Source organism: Patagioenas fasciata, chromosome 27 (genome assembly GCF_037038585.1).
Source record: "Patagioenas fasciata isolate bPatFas1 chromosome 27, bPatFas1.hap1, whole genome shotgun sequence".
In the NCBI taxonomy this organism is placed as follows: Eukaryota; Metazoa; Chordata; class Aves; order Columbiformes; family Columbidae; genus Patagioenas; species Patagioenas fasciata.
The window spans coordinates 6001093-6018382 of NC_092546.1; the positions used below are offsets into that span (position 1 = coordinate 6001093).

The following is a 17290-nucleotide window of genomic DNA, read 5'->3' on the forward strand; positions in this document are numbered from 1 at the left end:
TCAGCCAATGGAACAATTTTAATACAACATCAAACATCCCGGAGGCAGAACGAAGCTGGCGCTGCGCGGGAAGACGCGGTCCCCTTGGTTTATAAGACGTTTTCCATTAAAAAAATAACTTTTCCTGCCGTATCCATGCTGCCGGAGCGCGGCCGAGCTCCGGGCGGGCAGGGGGTGCCCAGCGTCCCCCTCAAATCCCACTGCCCTCCTGAGACCTTCATACAGAAAACGGAGGAAGAAGCAAAGGGAACACCGAGTGGCTCCGGCCGCTCATTTTGGGGGGTTCAACAACACCGGTTTAACAGGGGAAGAAGCGGGATCCGGAGCCTGGCACAAACCGCACGCGCACAAAATAACCCAACACGCAACTGAAAAAGCCACCGGCTGCCTTGGGGTTGAAAACGCGCCTGTTGGCGGCTGCGCGGTGACGCCCGATGGCACCGGGGGGTCGGCGAATTGGGGACAGTCCCCCCCCATTGCCAGGACGGTGCCCAAAGCACCGGGGCGGTAAAATGTGGCCGTGGGGGGCCAAGCCAGTACATGCGTTATCAAATGGAAACATTTATATCCTAGAAAACAGTAGAAATGGGGGGGAAATGCTGGGTTGAGCCCCAGTTTGTTGGATAAAAAGTGACAAGAGGGGTTGAAATTTCCGAATTACGGATGAAGCAGCAGCACAGGCTCTCGCTGGGTGGGGGGTGGTTGTTTGCTTGTTGGTTTTTTTTAAAGAAATATTGGCTTTTGAGGGGTGTCTGTCTGCACCGACCGACGGACACCGTGGGATGCGGTGGCAGAAGAGGCGCAAAGAGCGAAAACCAACCCCAAAATCCCATTTATATTCACATCCGCTTGCTGACCCCATGGGGCCGTCTTTGCTTTTCCTGAGCCATTGGAGACGAGCGGCTCCAAAAGGCTCCGAATAAAAGAATCAAAACCTTTACATCTGCTATACGCTTATAAAATGAACCATATGCATCATCCTAGAATGACCCATAGGTATATATAATCAGGCATATGCATCCCAGCTCGGGCTGCAAGTGCCTGGGGGGCTGTTGCTGTGCCTTGTTTATTTTGAATTATTATTTTAAATATTACAATTACCGCACCTGATGGGCATTTTTGAGGAGATTTAGGGTGCTTCCAGCTAAGACTAAAGTTAAAAAGTGGGGAAAAGCAAGTGGGTCTTTGCAAGGTTAGAAAACATCGTGTAATCCGGCTGGGGACTGCATGGAAAAGCCTGGGGACCCCCCGGGTCCGGCTGGGACCCTGCGACCATCCTGCACTGCCCCTTTAGCTTATAAAAGTAATAAATTAATTAACGAATATTTGCATCGAGTCCTTTCTATACACAAAGGGTCGGGGCCGTGCCGTGGAAACGCCGCCACCGGAAAAGCTCCCGTGTCTCTATAAAAATATCAGCATCTTTCGGGGAGTACAAAAAGCCTTTTTGGGGGGGGGGAGGTGAAACGCTGGGGCACCGGCGTCCAAAACGGCTCCAGGGATGGTTTATCTCAGATACGCCACACGGGAAGGTTGTTTTGGGAGGTGGTGGATGTCACGGGGCACCCCCGGGTGCCGGTGTGGGGCTCAGGGGTGCTTGGCCCCATTCCACACAGCACCCCGGGGCGCCGGGAGCTGAGCACCCAGCGGCTCCCGGCCCCGTACCGGTGGCGGGTGCTGGAGGCCAGTTGTTCTCTCCCCGCAGTCCCGGTGCTGCCGGGAGCCGCGGTCCCACTGCTCGCACCTGTCCCAGCGTGGCGAGGGGACGCTGCCGTCCGGCTGCGCGGTGCCGCCGATGGGGTAGGAGCCGCGACATTCCCACTCGGCCGCCGGCGGGTCCTGCTCGTCGCTCTCGGAGCCCTGCACCGCGATCTGCGGCACCGCGCCGGGCTTGGTGCCGCCACAGCGGAGAGCAGCGCCCTGCGCGGCTTCGCTTTTGTCACCGTCTCCGCTTGCTGGTACCGGCTCCGGTTCATCAAAACTCACTTCTTGAACCGCTTCTTGCTTCTTGAAGGAGTCCCGACGCTCCGAGAGGTTCAAGCGCCGCATGACCACCATCTCCTGGTCCCGGTCGTGCCGGGAGCCGGGGGGGTGGTAACCGTGTTCCCCGGGGTACGCCGGCGCTTCGCCCTCCCCAATGGCCTCGCCGTCCATCGGTGGCATCTCCAGCCCCAGTTTGCGGGTGCCGCCGGTTTTCTTCTCCGCCTTGATGGTGACGATCTTCTCGGCCGACTGGACGCGCTTGAGGAGGGGGGAGCGGGGGCAGTCGGTGCTGCGGGGCCGCGAGCTCTGCCGGATGATGGTGGGGGGGGACAGGGTCTTGCCCTGGAAGGAATGATGGGGGGCTTTGGGGTAACCAGGGAGCGGGGACGGGGAGCGTTGGGGAGAAGGCGGGCGCTGGGCGGAGGAAGGGGTGCAGGCCAGGGGCGAGGGGGGGATGCTGCTGGTGGATTTGCGCCGTCCCACTTTGTAGCGTTGCCCCCCCAGCTTGGGCGCCAGCCCGTGCAGGGAGCTGGGGCGCACGTGGCCGGCGGGGGACGTCGGGGTGCTGGAGGAGGGAGAGGTGCTCTGTGGGGACACAGCGTCTGGGGGACGAAGAGAAACAGGGCATGGTGAGGGACAGCGGGACACGCGGCACCCCCGCCTTGCCCAGAGCAAATATCCCCCCCTCGCCACGGGTACCTGGGGGCAGGTCGGGAGCGGGGCTGCGGCAGGGGGTGGCGGGGCCGGGGGACACACTGTGCGTTGGGGACTCCGGGAGGCTTTCGCTGGAGGACAGAGAGTGGTGGAGACCGGAGGAGAAGCTGCGGCTGGTGTGCAGGACCGACGACTGCTTGGAGATCTTCTTGAAAAGGGTTTTTCTCCTGCTTGGGGGGAGGACACAATGGTGGTGGGGAAAGGAAGAGCCCTGGTTTCTCCTTAAAGCCGGGGACCCGCAATCTGCCACGCAGAACTGGACCTCAACAAACACCCCAATACGCAAGAGGCAGAGCATCCCCCCTAGGACAAATGCCATTTTACCCCACCGGGTTGTCCCCACCTGTCCTGGCCGTCCCTTTTCCTGCTCTTCTTACTCCTCCGCGCCATCCGCGTCTTGGAGCTGTTTTTCCGCGCGGGGCCGATTTTGATGGAAGTGTTTTCCAGGGCGGTTGTGCGCAGGGCCACTTTATTCCCACTCTGAGGGGAACAAAAAGACATCACTGTAGCTCAAGAACCAGGTGAGAGGCTGCGGAGCCGCCGGACGGACGCGCCGGTGCCGCTGAACGGAGCGGCACCGCTCACCCACCTTCAGCAGCAGCTCCACGACGTCCCGGTGCACCAAACCCAGCACGGACTCGCCGTTCACGTGTGTGATGAGATCGCCCGCCCTCAGCCCCGCTTCCTGCGCCGGGCTCCCCTCTTCCACGCTCTGCAGTCGAAACACCGAGATTTTAATGGATGAAGCCGCAGTTTCCTCCTGGGGTTTTCCCATCGGGAAACGTGACCGGCGTCACCCCACGCAGAGCCCAGGCCACCTACCCAGACCATATGGTGGACAGTGTAGATGTCACTGTCCCCCATGTAGACGCGGATGGCGCGCAGGGTGAAGCCGTACTTCTTGCCCGAGCTGTGGATGATGATGGGGGGCCGCAGGCTGGCGATGGCCAGGGATGAATCCCGGCTTGGGGAGGAGTCGCGGGAAGAGGGGTTGGACGAGAGGGAGTGTGGGGAGATGGGGCTCATCAAGGCACCGCCGCCGAAGTCATCTGTGAGCAGGAAAAGCCGGCTCAGCTCGGGAAAAACACGCGGCAACCGCCACGCGGCGGGACAGACCACACGGCACACGGACCTGAGGTGATGATGAGGGACAGGGCCGAGACGGAGGCGGATTTGGGGACACGGCCGCCCGGCGAGGATCTCTGTCTGTCCGGGATGTCCTTCTGGCTGCCCAGCCGACGGCTCCCGCCCGGCTCCAGACCCCGAGGAGCCGAGTTTTTGGTGCCGGTGCTGTTGCTCCGGAGGCGGATGCGGTTCAGGCTGGCGAGATCAGCTGCGCAGAGGTGACGAAGGAGAATTTGGGGACATGGAGAAGCCACCCCACACCACCCCAGCTGCCCCCAGAGCATCCCGCACCGGCACCTACATACCGGATAACGCCGACGGCTTCACCACGCTGCCGGTCCCCATGTCGGGGTCTCCCAGCACAAATTTGGGTCTCTCCGGCTTGGAGGACGCCATGCAAGGGCTTTCGTCCTCCGAGGAGAAGGCGAACTTGGGCATGGTGTCCAGGCTGTAGGTGCTGGGCAGCGCGGCGGGGCTGCGGCTGCGCTCGTGCCGGGAGCTGTACGGCGTGGAGCTGCTGGACGTCCAGGAGCGCAGGCTGTGGGGACAGCGCAGGGCTCAGGGCAACCCAGCCGGGGTGAGGGGGGTGACACTGAACCGCGCAGGACCCCAGGAGGTGTCCCACCAACACCTCTGCAAACCCTCAGGGCTGGTGAAAACCCCCAGTGCAGCACAAACCATTGATGCTGGTACAAACCCTTGATGCTGGTACAAACCCTTGATGCTGGTACAAACCCTTGATGCTGGCACAGACTCTCGATGCTGGCACAAATCCTCAATGCTGGCACAAACCTTCAATGCCAGCACAAACGCTCAGCGCTGACAATGTGCACACACGCACAGTCCTGGCACAAACCCTCAATGCCAGCCTAAACCCTTGGTGCCAACACAAACCCTCAGTGCTTCTAGAAACCCTCGGAGCTGGCACAAATCTTTGATGCCAGCGCAAACCTTCGATGCTTGTGCAAACAAGGGGTGCCAGCACAAACCCTCGATGCTCATGCAAACAAGGGGTGCCAGCACAAACCCTCAATGCCGGCACAAACCCTTGGCGCATCCCCCGTCTCGGCACGCACCGGGGCTCCGTGCCCGCCAGCCGGCTCCTGTCCTCGTCTCCCGAGTGCCGGTCCCATCGCTCCTCTTTGTCCTCACTGTGACTCCGGTCGGAGGAGGAGGAGAGGCTGAGGTTGGAGTTGGCCGCCAGGAATTCGGAGCTGCTGTACACCTGAGGAGGAGATGAGACGTCAGCCAAGAGCACAAATTTGGGAATCCCCAGGGACACGGATGCTCTGCACGAGCGCAGCGCCCGGCGTTTCAGCTGCTGGAGGGAGGATGGGAGCACCTTGCTGAAGCGATGGGAGCAGGAGGAGAACTGCCCGATCTCCACGGACGATTCCTCATCGTTGGTTTCTTCATCCTCCGAATCCAAGTGGCGATACCGCTCGGAGCGAGCTGAGAGCAAGGGGCAGAGCGGAGTCACAGAGTCACAGGGTGGCTGGGGTTGGAGGGACCTCTGGAGATCCCCCATCCAACCCCCTGCTCACGCAGGGTCCCAGAGCAGATCACACAGGATCCCAGGGGGTTTGAATGGCTCAGAGAAGGAGACTCCACACCCGCTCTGGGCAGCCTGGGCCAGGCTCTGGCACCTCAAAGCACAGATGTTTCTCCCCATGTTCAGATGGAGCCTCCTGTGTTTCAGTCTGTGCCCGTTGCCCCTCACCCTGGCGCTGGGCACCACTGCACAGAGTCTGCTCCATCCTCTGACACCCACCCTGAGCTACTGATCATTGATCACATCCCTCTCAGCTTCTCTTCTCCAGCTCAACAGCCCCAGCTCTCTCAGTCTTTCCAGACCCCTCCAGACCCCTCAGTATCTTTGTGTCCCTGTGCTGGGCTCTCTCCAGTAATTCCTTGTCTTTCTTAAACTGAGGAGCCCAGAGCTGGTCCCAGTACTAAGCCTGGTCCCAAACCCCAGGGAAGTTTTTGGGGGAGAAAATAAGGCGTTTGGTAAAGCTGAGCAGTGCAGCAACAGGATTGCATCTGTTTTGCAACTTGGGTTGTAAAGGGACCAATTTTCACCTCCTGTGGGAGCATCCAACCTGTGGCTGGGATAACGGAATGGGGGGGGGGGGCAGGAAGGGGAAAAGGGGGTGGATTTGGCCTCACTGTCGAAGTAGCTGGTGTCCTCCTCTGACTCCAGCTGCGGGATGAACTCGGCTTTCTGCCGCAGCAGCCCGTTCCAGTCCAGGTGCAGGAAGAAGGAATGGTGCTTCACCTCGTGCGCACCCCCTGCCAGGAGGGACACCCCGTCAGGGGATGGGCGGACCCGGGGTGCTCCCGTTCCCATCCCAAACGCCATGGCCCCTCCTCCATGCAGAGCAAATCATGGAACAGTTTGGGTTGGAAGGGAACTTCAAAGCTCGTCTAGTCCACGCGTACCGGTGCCCAGGCGCTCGAGGGGACACTGTCTCAGCAACCTCATGATCAGGTCCTGGGCGTCTGCGGGAAGAGCCTCGTCCCCTTCCGGCCACATAATTTCATCTGCATGGAGAAAGGAAAACGAGTTTGGGGCGGCTGGAAGAATTTGGACATGATGGGGGCTGTGATGATGCAAGGTTGGTGGAGAAGACACTTCTGGGCAAGAGAGGAGTCCCCCAGGAGATGAAAACTTCTGCCCAAAGTGGAAAATCAAAGCTTGAGGAGCCTCCTCGCTGTTCAACACTCGCGCTCAAGGGGATGCAACAAAGTGCTGCAAGGAGGGTGAAAATGTAGGTGTGAAATGGAGGAACGGAGCTCTCCAGGTGTTGAGGATGAGCCACGACCACTGGGAAGAGCGATGCGAGCAGCAGCGCTGCCACCAACACTCACCGCTGATGACCTGCCCAAAGAGCTCCTCGGGGGTGTCCCCGAAGAAGGGGACGCAGCCCACCAGGAACTCGTAGAGGATGATGCCCATGGCCCACCAGTCGACGGGCTTCCCGTAGCCCTGGATGAGGATGACTTCCGGGGCGATGTACTCCGGGGTGCCACACACCTGCATGGGGAGCAGCAGCTGGTACCTCTGCACGGACCTTTGCAGCAGGTCCTGAGGCCATCCCAGTCCCTGGTGACACCAGACAGGCCGAGCGGAGCAGGACCTCGTACCTGCTTGTCCATGAACTCCCGAGTGTCCTTCTCCATGTGCCCTTCGTAGAGGTTTGTGGTCATGTTCATCAAGCCGATCTTTGACAGACCGAAGTCTGTCAGCTTTATGTGGCCCATGGAGGTGATGAGCAAACTGCAAGAGAAGACAGACAGCCCACGATGATGCTGTTTGCTTCTGAGGAGACCTGTGCAGGACCAGGTGGACCGCCAGGCCTCTGGTCCTGCTGCAACAACAGGAAAACAGGTCTTTGGGCACCAAAAGCCCATCACCTCATCCTGCCTTATCCTCTTGGCTTGGATCAGTCCCTCTCCCATCCTCACTCCAACCCAACCCCGTCCTCACTCAGCCCTGATCCACATCCTCACTTGTCAGGTTTGAGGTCGCGGTGGACGATGCCGTAGTTGTGCAGATACTCCAGCGCGAGCACGGTCTCAGCGAAGTACATCTTCGCCATGTCCACAGGCAGCGGGCCCATGTTCTTCAGCAATGTGGCACAATCACCCCCTGTGGGGACATGGGTCCTCCTGAGCATGGGGGGCTCAGAGAAGGCAGGGAGGTCACCGGGAATGGTGACATTGACTCTTCTGCCAAGCAAGATCCCAACCAGACTCTCCTGTCCTCCCTTGGAGCAGCGTTGATCCCCAGGCATGGGGAACAAACTCTCCCCTAGGTGAGCACCACCACCTCCATCAAGGTGAGACGCAGGATCTCCTCATGTTTCCCTCCACTCTTGAAGCAAAGCACGGCAGGAGATGCCCAGGTGGTGTCTTCAATGCTCAGACATTGATATTCCCCATTCCAGCCCTGAATCCGGTTCTCACCTTCCACGTACTCCATCACCATGCAGAGGTGCCGCTTCGTCTCGAAGGAGCAGAACATGCTGACCACAAAGGGGTTCTCCGCAAAGGTGAGGATGTCCCTCTCCACAAACACCTGCTGGATCTGGTTCCTCAGGATGAGGTTCTGCTTGTTGATCTTCTTCAAGGCGAAGCGCTGCCGCGTCTCCCGGTGCCTCACCAGGTACACGGCCCTAGGAGAGGGCACAACGCTGGACCTCAAAACACGTCCTCCAACGCCAGGACTGGCCACGCCGCACCACAAGGCTCAGCCGGGGAGGACTTTGGAGATGTTTAGAGATGGAGACAAGTGTTAGGAACTTCCCAACTCACCCGTAAGCCCCATTGCTGATCAGCTTGATGGTCTCAAAGTCGCCCTCGCAGGGCTTCCTCCGAGGAGCGGTGGCCGAAGGTCGGCTCTGAAGAAGACACGAAAGGTTTTTAATGTATCCCAGCGTGCCAGAGCTCTGAGTGCCAGCAGGACTTCACCAAGCACCATCAGGTGTCACCTCCGAGTGCTCCTCACTACCAGAGAACACCCCTCCCTGACCCCTCACCATCCCCAAACCAGGAGACGAAGGTGCTCTGCAGGTCAAGAGCCCAGAAGCCAGAGGAGGGACCGTGAGATGTGACACCTGAATAGAGCGGCCACCCTTGGGGACAACCCGAATTAACATCTCGCAGCCTAAGGGAGCAGAGGAGCTGCTTTGGTGTGGGGTGACACAGGACAAGGCTGGAGGCAGCAGGTGGGACGGGCAGGTAGGACCAGACTCACCTCACAGGTGTCATCGTTCTCCGGTGTGATGGTGTTCCCACTGTCAAAGTGATCCAGTTGCACCATTTCTGCAGAAGACAGGGATGGTTTTCACCTTCTTCATCCTCAGCCCTCACCAAAATAACCCCCCACCAACTACTTTCCCTCCAAACTTGGAGATTTAGCCACATACTTTGCCCAAGCTATCGGATGGAGAAATCCAGGCTGTGTCATTAAGAGGTTCAACACAAGGCTAAACACTTATTTTATATAATTCTCTTTTGTCCATAGTCATCCCCACGTTCTTCAGGAATTACGGTTCCCCTCCCAAGGCTGTGGTTCCCTATAGATTAAGTGCTCTTGAGCTTAATCTGCTTTGCTGAACTTTGGGAGCAATAACCAGGGATGTGGGGTGGGGTGGGCTGGGAGACCTGGACGTTGTCCTGGTCCTGCTGTGACCCACCCCATGACACCAGCTCAGCCCTGCTGGTCCCTCTGCCACCTCCCAGTGCTCACTCACGCACACCAGCGGCCAAACTGGGAGTCCACACCCCACCGCAGACCTCAAAGCCACCAAGCCGAGCGCTTCCCTACCCTCCAGCGGGTCCTTGACGAGCCCCAGTTGGCTGATGATGTAGCGGGGAATATCGGTCTTTATTCCCTGGCCAACTTTCGCGTGTCCTTCCGCAGCTTCCAGGAGGTGGTAAAACTCCTCCGGGTCAAACTCCTGGATGGGGAAAACCAAGCAGAGTTGAGGAGCAAGACCTTTCCCCACATGAAGGGTTGATGGGAAAAACACAAAGCCCCGAGAGCTCCTTCCTCCAGCTGCAGGAACCACAGCACAACGGTGAGTGCTTTAGAAATTCAGTGCAACAACTGAAAAATCCTGAAAATGGATGAGAAAGCTTGCTGAGAAGTTCACATCTCCCTACACTGCTAGGAAAAACCAGCTTCTCCTCTCCAAGAAATGGCTTTGATGCTAGGAGTGGTCTTAGCTCCTTGCTACAGCCTGGCCAGGATGGTGAGGAGCAGTGGTTCCCATGGAAACTGTGGACCACGCAAAGTGGTGAGAAGATGCTTTGTCTGTCATGGTCCATGCAAGACAAGACACATCGGGAGCTGCCATGTCTTACCAGGCACTCCAGAAGGCGAGCGGGACGGGAGATGATGATCAGCAGCTTCCTCACCAGCTGGTCAATGAACTTCACCTCCTCGCTCTCCGAACGCTCCTGGGCCTGTTGGAGAGGAGACAGAAACCAGGTGTCTACCGGTGGCCTCAGATGATGACACCGGGCAGGGAACTGCCTCGTACTCACATCTCGGAGCATCTTCTCAAGCTTCTCCTGCAGCTCCATGAAGTAGCGGGAGGTGATGAGAGCTCCCTGGGACTTGGCCAGGCAGTCGCGGGCCAGCTCGATGATCTGGTGGTGGATGAAGCCCAAGACCCCGTCTGCCAGCGGCAGAGTGCTGCTCGGGGAGAAGTTTGTGATGGTGTCCTGCAGACGTTCTTCCATTTGGGCGGTGGCCTGCAAGGCAGAATGGATGGTGATGCCCAGGAACATGTACCCCCATAACACGTGTTGGGTTTGGCCGGCCAGGATCTCATTCTACCACCTCTTGCTTTGGGTTTGGTCAACTGAAATCTCATGCTACCACCTCCCACAGCTCCAACATCCATGTGGACATCCTGGCCCCACCTGGAACCCAGCCTCCAGCAGGCTGGAAGAGCTCCACCAAAGTCTCCAGAGACTGGTGTATCTACCCATGCATTCTGGAGCACATGCTGTCAGGAGGCTAAGGAGGCACTAACACGCTTGTCCTCCCTGGTCCCAGCAGTTACCTTGGGGAACCGCTCCTTGTAGACATGGTTCATCATCACAACCTCATTATCAAATGTTCCACTCGTCCGTCCAGGGCTGTGGAGTGAGGAAACCAGCTGCATTACAAGGTCCAAGTCCTTTCCATCTACGCAAATAGCTGCTGCTCCTGGAGACTGATCAGTTCCCTCCTCTCAACTCCCGATCCCAAGCGTTAAAGCTCATCTGAGTGGAGCCATTGGCTCATCTACCATGACAGGGACATCTTCACCTGCTCAGGTTGCTCAGAGCCCTGTCCAGCCTGGCCTGGGATGTCTCCAGGGATGGTTCATCCACCACCCCTCTGGGTAACTTTGGCCAGGCTCTCCCCACCCTTGGTGTCAAAAATGTATTAAATCCCAGGAACAGCTCCTGAGAGGAGCAGAGGACGCGCTGGACGTCCCAGCACCCAGTGCATCATCCCAGCAGCACCATGGATGCTCCCCACGGTGGGTGCTGTACCTGAGGCTCCGGGACCGCGGGCGCAGGCAGGGCGAGTGCCGGCCCTCCTCGTCCGTGACGCTCTCCGTACTGCGGAAATGCTTAGAAAGGAAATGCAGCTCGTCGGGGGTGGGCTGGTACGGCAGCTGGTGCAGGCGCTCCTGGGAGGATGAGGACGACTGGAAAAGAAGAGGGATGCTGGGCATCAGGAGGTGGAGATGACCACGAGGGGAAAAGTCCTCAGAGCTTCTTAGGAGGCTCGAAACACCAATGGGCAGCACCAGGGATGCCACAACGCCCAGGGATGCCATAACACCCGGGGATGCTGCAAAGCCAGTCACCAAACTCTATGACTTTCTTAAAAGCACATTTGGAAAGCACGATGTGGCTAAAGCGCATGGTCCTCTCAAAACGGAGGGGCTGCCTAGGAACTGACGGGGTCTGAGGAGGCATTTCATGAAAAATCAAAGGTTTTGGGTTCTTCTTGCCCGCTGCCATGAGAAAGCAAACGTTACCGAGACAGTGGAGCTGGGGGTGTTGGTCCCGTAGCCAGAGGAGGGGAGCGAAGCCAGTGACCACCTTCTGCCATCAGCCCTGTGAGTGCAAACGCGCCCGTCATATACAGGGAAAAAAACAACATCTAAATACAAATAATATCAGAGCAATAAGGATGGGGAGGAGGATCCAGGTTTGGCTGGAATAATAAACCCTGAAATCTCTTTTCAGCACGGACTGAAACTGGGTGAAATAAGAGGGGTTTGCAGGCGAGCAGGGGGGTTGTTCTGCAGAAGAGAAAAGGAACAGTGGAATCTGGTTTTCAATGGGACTAAACTTCAGCCTCCGGGGGCTTTTTTCTAGGAGAAATGGGGATTCCTAAAGCCCCATCCCAAGACAACAGGCGCCGCGGAGCTGAGCCCGGTTATAAACAGGAAGGCGACCGCTCGCACGTAGGCGAATGTTTCCTCCCGGAGACGTTTCTAAGGGACGGGGCAATGTCCAGGTCAAGACGAGGACCTTCACGAGCTGGACGGGTGCCGGGTTTGGCACCGCACCACCACGTGCCCCCACCGCCACCGGCTCGCAGCCCCCGACTTTGGCTTTCTGCTCTGTTACAAGCGTGAAAAGCATCCGCGAGCCTCCAGCTTTTTTCCATGGGATGATCGATGGGTTAAAATCAGCTGTCCGCCCTCCCCATGTGTGCAATTAATTAATTAGTGAAACAGGATTTTGGCAGCTGTGCGGGATGGGGAGGGGATGCAGCAAGATCTGCGTCCATGGGGACCTGGCCAAGCACCCGTCTGAGCTGGGAATAGGGACAGTGTGATGGGAACGGGGACATTTCTGTCCCTGGAGCTGCAGGGGACCCAGTCTAAGTGCAAACTCTACCACCTGGGGATGCACTTAACGAAGGGCCATGGTGACGTGGGGCAGACATCTCCCCCAGCGCAGCCCCCGCGGGTCCCTGGTCCTCACCTGTCAGTCCGAGGAGCATGGCTGGGGAGAAGAAACAAAAGCAAAAAGAGAATGAAAACATATCCCAGCTGTTGGATTAGAATTATTAGGGCATAGTAACGGTGCGGGACGAGGGCTGGGGGCTCACCTGCGAGCGAAGGGGAAGTTGACGGAGGTGCTGGCGGAGAAGTTGCGCGGGCTGTCCAAGGGGCTGCTCCCGGCTGTGGGGAGGGAAGGGGAAAGTCACAGAATCACTGTGGTTGGAAAAGCCCCTCGAGACCATCGAGTCCAACCATAACCCACCCCAGCACTGCCCCGTGTCCTGAGAACCTCATGTCCGTCTGTCCAGCCCTCCAGGGATGGTGACTCCAGCACTGCCCTGGGCAGCCTGTTCAATGCCCCACAGCCCTTTGGGGGAGAAATTGTTCCCAGATCCAACCTCAACCTCCCCTGGTGCAACTTGAGGCCGTTTGCTCTGCTCCTGGCGCTTGTTCCTGGGGAGCAGAGCCCGACCCCCCCGGCTCCAAGCTCCTATCAGGGAGCCACCCCAATAATCACCCCAGCTGCTCCGTGAGGGGAAAAAGGGGATAAATCATTTCCCAAGCTATTGCCTCCTGGAAAAGGCACCCAAGGCCAGGAGAGAGCCCACTGCTGCTAACAAGATGCTGAAGAAGTAGAAGGCCGCGTCCCCCACTCCCCCAAAATATTGGGGTAATTTTGAGAGACGCTCAACCCACCCCCTGGGACGTCCCTTTACCTGTCGGCACGGAGAGGGGGGACAGAGGCCGGGAGAGGGTCGGAGAGGGGGTCCCCACCACTAAGCTCTTCCTATTGCTGCTTCGGCAACTAGGGGAGAAAGAGAGGCAATCAACGTGCGGAAGGAAAGGGCAGGTTTGGGCACGAGCGGGTCCATGGTGCCCTGTGCCAGGGGACACGGCTGTTGTCACCCCATCAATTAGGGCTCTCCAGCTGCAGGGGAGGTCTGTCCCTGGTTCAGCGCTGCCGGAGAGGGGACAACGGGGTTATTTTTAATGACAAACCATCCCGTCAAGGTCCCACTTCTGGTTTTGTCTCGCTGGGGGGGAACAGAGCAGCAGCCCCTGGGCACATCGCCGAGGGCAGGAATAGAAAAAGGGATGTAAAAGGGGGAAGCGATGGAAATGCCAGGCGGCTTCAGGCCACAACGCGACCTGCTCCACCGCCTGGAAAACGCCCCCAGTTCTGGTGAATCTCCTTATACCGGGCAGCCCCCATGGCACGGCGGGGAGAGCGGTAGGTCCCCAACCCCTGTGTCACTAACCACCACCCGCAGCCCGTTTTAACCCTGTTTAAAACATGACCAGCTCATTTAAGTTCTTTCCCTCTGCCAAGAGGGAACTGCAGATATTTCCAGCATGCGACCTTCCCCTTCCTCTATCTGCGCTTCCTCGGGCTGCAAATTCTGCACAGATGACGCTAAATTTCCTCGCTGGGTCGGTAACAGGAACCCGCACGGGCACCTCTAATTAAAGGACATCGTTTACCATCAGATATGCCCACAAAATCAAAAGGATTAACCCGAGGCAAAGGGATTCTCCCCGTATCCAAAACTGGGAGCCCCAGCTCTTCTGCTTGAGAACCTTCTTGCTTAAACACCAGCTTGAGCACCCATTGCAGCACCCGCAGACTCACAGCCCAGCACCCACCGCCGGAGCAAGAGCAAAACCGCAGCTCCGCGCCGCCGGATGGGAAACCGAGGCACAGCAAGCAAACCTGCCCCAAGCAAAGCAGAAAGCACCAGCTTCGCCGTTCCATTGTGCACATGTGTCCCCGTCTTGCAGCGCGGGGGACACCCCAAGGACCAGGGGCTCAGTCCCTGCACGGGAGGTTTCATTTTGGAAGTGAAAATATATCTTTAACGAAGCAAGTTCCAGCCGTGGTGACACAGAGAGAGGCCGACGTTTCCTGTTTCCGTGCGCTCCACCCTCGGCTCCGCAACCATCTTGCGCCACTCACCCCCCCGCTTCGCCCGATGCATCATCCCCAGCTGGTTCCCATCCTTCGCGCATGGAAACCTCGGGCTGGAAACAAGCCCCGGGGTAGAGAGGAGCTGCGGAGCCCCGAAGGCAGGAGCTGGGGCTGCTGCCCTCTGCCTCCATCACCGAATTGCACATTTGGTACCAAAAATGGAGTGGAAAAATCGCTGTCAGCATCTCCCGCGCTGCTCATGCTGAGGCCGCCTCGGCGCTGCCGTTGCCATCCAGCGTTTATTTCAAAGGATGTGGAAAGTGTGTGACAGAATCACACAGAGCGGTTGTGGTTGGAGAGACCTCTGGAGATCCCCCATCCAACCCCCTGCTCACGCAGGGTCCCAGAGCAGATCACACAGGATCCCAGGGGGTTTGAATGGCTCCGAGAAGGAGACTCCACACCCGCTCTGGGCAGCCTGGGCCAGGCTCTGGCACCTCAAAGCACAGACGTTTCTCCCCATGTTCTGATGGAGCCTCCTGTGTTTCAGTCTGTGCCCGTTGCCCCTCACCCTGGCGCTGGGCACCACTGCACAGAGTCTGCTCCATCCTCTGACACCCACCCTGAGCTACTGATCATTGATCAGATCCCTCTGAGCTTCTCTTCTCCAGCTCAACAGCCCCAGCTCTCTCAGTGTCTCCTCATCACAAAGATGCTCCAGACCCCTCAGTATCTTTGTGTCCCTGTGCTGGGCTCTCTCCAGTAATTCCTTGTCCTTCTTAAACTGGGGAGCCCAGCACTGGTCCCAGTTCTGCAGATGGGGCCTCACCAGAGCAGAAGGGGAAGAACAACCTCCCCGGGCCTGCTGCCCACACTCTTCCTCACGCACCCCACATACCATCGGCCTTTGTGGCCACAAGGACCTGTTGGTGGCTCGTGGTCACCCTGGTGTCCCTCAGAGCTCCCAGGTCCTTTTCCGCAGAGCTGCTTTCCAGCAGGTCAACCCCAACCTGTGCTGGTGCCAGGGGTTGTTCCTCCCCAACCTGTACCGGTGCATGGATCTGGACGAGTGGTTTTGGGTGGCAAAGAGTCAGCACCGTGCGATACCGAGGGTCATGCCAACGTCACCGGGAAAATGACGGAGGGGCTGCAGCAATCCGCATCTCTCCCGCAGCATCCCACCCCGCAAACCTCCCAGGACGACCGAGCACCGTGGGCCTGGCGTTGGAGGGAAAAATCAGGCAAAAAGCCATCGTTTCGGAGCAAAACGGGTGCAGGGTGGTGGGAGCAGCGTGGCAGCGAGGGCAGGGTCGGGGCGATAAGGGAGCGGGTGCAGTCTCAAAGGGCAGGCGGGTGGCTCCGCTCCCAGCTACGTGATTCAGAGCACGAGATTCTGCTCCCGGCTCCCTTCTTCACGTGGCTGCAGAGAACACTTTTCCTCCGTATCCCCCCAAAACGGGCGCACGGCACTGAAATGCCTAGAGATGTAGGGAAGGGCCACAGATCACCACATCCCGGAAAAATCATTTTCCAGCGGGATAAGCTTGTGTTTAACGTTGAAGTGCGCCGAACCAAGCAGCTGCATCACTAAGTTCCTCCATGAGATTTCTTCTCTGTGACTTGGGACGGAGGCTGGGATGGGGGAGGCTGGGGACCACAGTCTGGATGGGGACCAGGGTCTGGATGGGGAAGTGCACCACGCTGCCTGGTACAGGCCACAGATGACCCCAGCACATCCTCACAACAACCCCACCACATCTTCACAACCCCCTCACCAGGCACCCAGCACCGCTCTGCGGAGCCACCCTGGCCCCTCAACCCACCCCAGCCAAAACCCTGGCACTGCAGATGCTCCTATTAACCCACCCCAGCCAAAACCCTGGCACTGCAGATGCTCCTATTAACCCACCCCAGAGCACCGAGCAAGGTCCCAAATCCTCACAGGGAATCACAGGGTACCAAGTTGCGTCGAGACTTATTTATCTCTTTGTGCTGCAAGAGAACAACCTAAAGAAGCTGCCCTGCTCCTCAGGACACATCCCCGCACGTCCCCGTGCCACAGTTTCCCATCAGCGGGTAGGAAATGGTACCTGCTACCTCTGCCGGCATGTTTTCCTGCGGTGTACAAGGTGTGAACAGCCACGGGCAGCATCCACGGAGGAGAAGAGCCCCGTCGACCACTGAGCCGCCGACCGTCCTGCCCTGCACCAGCCAGCTCAGCATCCCCCCGTGGGAAATTAGGATCCCTCAGACCTCTTAATCCCACTTAAATAACATCATCTGCTTTCTGCCCACTGCAAAATAGGCCAGACCGGTTCTCGCCGTGGATTCTAGGAATACCAATGAAAGAAGAGCAAATCCTTCTGCCCTTCATGAGAATTACAGCCTCATCACACTCAGCTGGACACAGATGACTGCCTGGATCATCTCTCCAATTACACATCTCTCCCAGGGCCCCTCTGGTTCAGCCACCCCAGGTTGGAAAACCCCATCCAACACCTTTTCTCGTTTATCAAGCACCCCCTGGCCCACCCCCAGGTGCTGTCAGCACTAATTCCCGCAGCCTGGGGGAAGCAGGTGCCTTACGGGGCTGGGATCAGTGCTGAGTGGATTCATTTGCTAAGCAACCGTGTCGCTTTGTGCCAGCCCACGGTAATATTAAAGGCATTGACAATGGGAATATCTCCACTCTGCCTCCGCGCTGTCTTCAAACACCTTTTCTTTATATCAAGCCAGGGAAGGGTTTGATGCCTCGGCTGGCTACAGCACGCACCCCAAATCTGCTGGATGGAGGTGCCAGCCCCCACTGCCTGCACCTGGGGGGCTCAGCAGGTGTTCACTACACACCTAATGTATCCCCTAATGCCTCAGGATCCTAAAATACGCACCCCCATGGCCCTGAGCTCTCAAACAATGCACCCGCCCCGATGCACAGCCCAGCCCACCCCAGCAACCTGGGGGCTCTGGGGATGCACTCTCCCCCCATCCAGTGACCAAAATCCTCCAAAAAGGTGCAGCCATGGTGCACAGTCCTCCC

At 58.2% G+C, this 17290-nt stretch overlaps 1 protein-coding gene across 7 annotated transcripts in view; it reads right to left on the bottom strand.

The window, feature by feature from the left end:
• The window catches only part of MAST3 (microtubule associated serine/threonine kinase 3), a 24567-nt gene continuing 7277 nt past the window's right edge, over window positions 1-17290 (bottom strand). For 5 of the 7 annotated variants that reach the window (XM_071799621.1, XM_065858551.2, XM_071799622.1 and 2 more), the window contains 26 exons: window positions 13064-13152; window positions 12455-12527; window positions 12328-12348; window positions 11370-11448; window positions 10876-11033; window positions 10398-10473; window positions 9874-10083; window positions 9691-9792; window positions 9152-9284; window positions 8579-8646; window positions 8137-8222; window positions 7789-7997; window positions 7333-7471; window positions 6967-7099; window positions 6691-6856; window positions 6262-6363; window positions 5989-6111; window positions 5165-5274; window positions 4899-5047; window positions 4128-4360; window positions 3830-4030; window positions 3520-3746; window positions 3287-3409; window positions 3041-3177; window positions 2683-2864; window positions 1-2585 (listed from right to left, as the gene is read on the bottom strand). In XM_071799621.1, coding sequence (XP_071655722.1) covers window positions 1588-2585; window positions 2683-2864; window positions 3041-3177; window positions 3287-3409; window positions 3520-3746; window positions 3830-4030; window positions 4128-4360; window positions 4899-5047; window positions 5165-5274; window positions 5989-6111; window positions 6262-6363; window positions 6691-6856; window positions 6967-7099; window positions 7333-7471; window positions 7789-7997; window positions 8137-8222; window positions 8579-8646; window positions 9152-9284; window positions 9691-9792; window positions 9874-10083; window positions 10398-10473; window positions 10876-11033; window positions 11370-11448; window positions 12328-12348; window positions 12455-12527; window positions 13064-13152 — 4327 coding nt within the window. In that variant the 3' untranslated portion in view covers window positions 1-1587. Of the gene's footprint in view, window positions 2586-2682; window positions 2865-3040; window positions 3178-3286; window positions 3410-3519; window positions 3747-3829; window positions 4031-4127; window positions 4361-4898; window positions 5048-5164; window positions 5275-5988; window positions 6112-6261; window positions 6364-6690; window positions 6857-6966; window positions 7100-7332; window positions 7472-7788; window positions 7998-8136; window positions 8223-8578; window positions 8647-9151; window positions 9285-9690; window positions 9793-9873; window positions 10084-10397; window positions 10474-10875; window positions 11034-11369; window positions 11449-12327; window positions 12349-12454; window positions 12528-13063; window positions 13153-16343; window positions 16928-17290 lie in introns of those variants that run through there. The other 2 variants (XM_065858552.2, XM_071799623.1) reach the window with 2 other exon arrangements.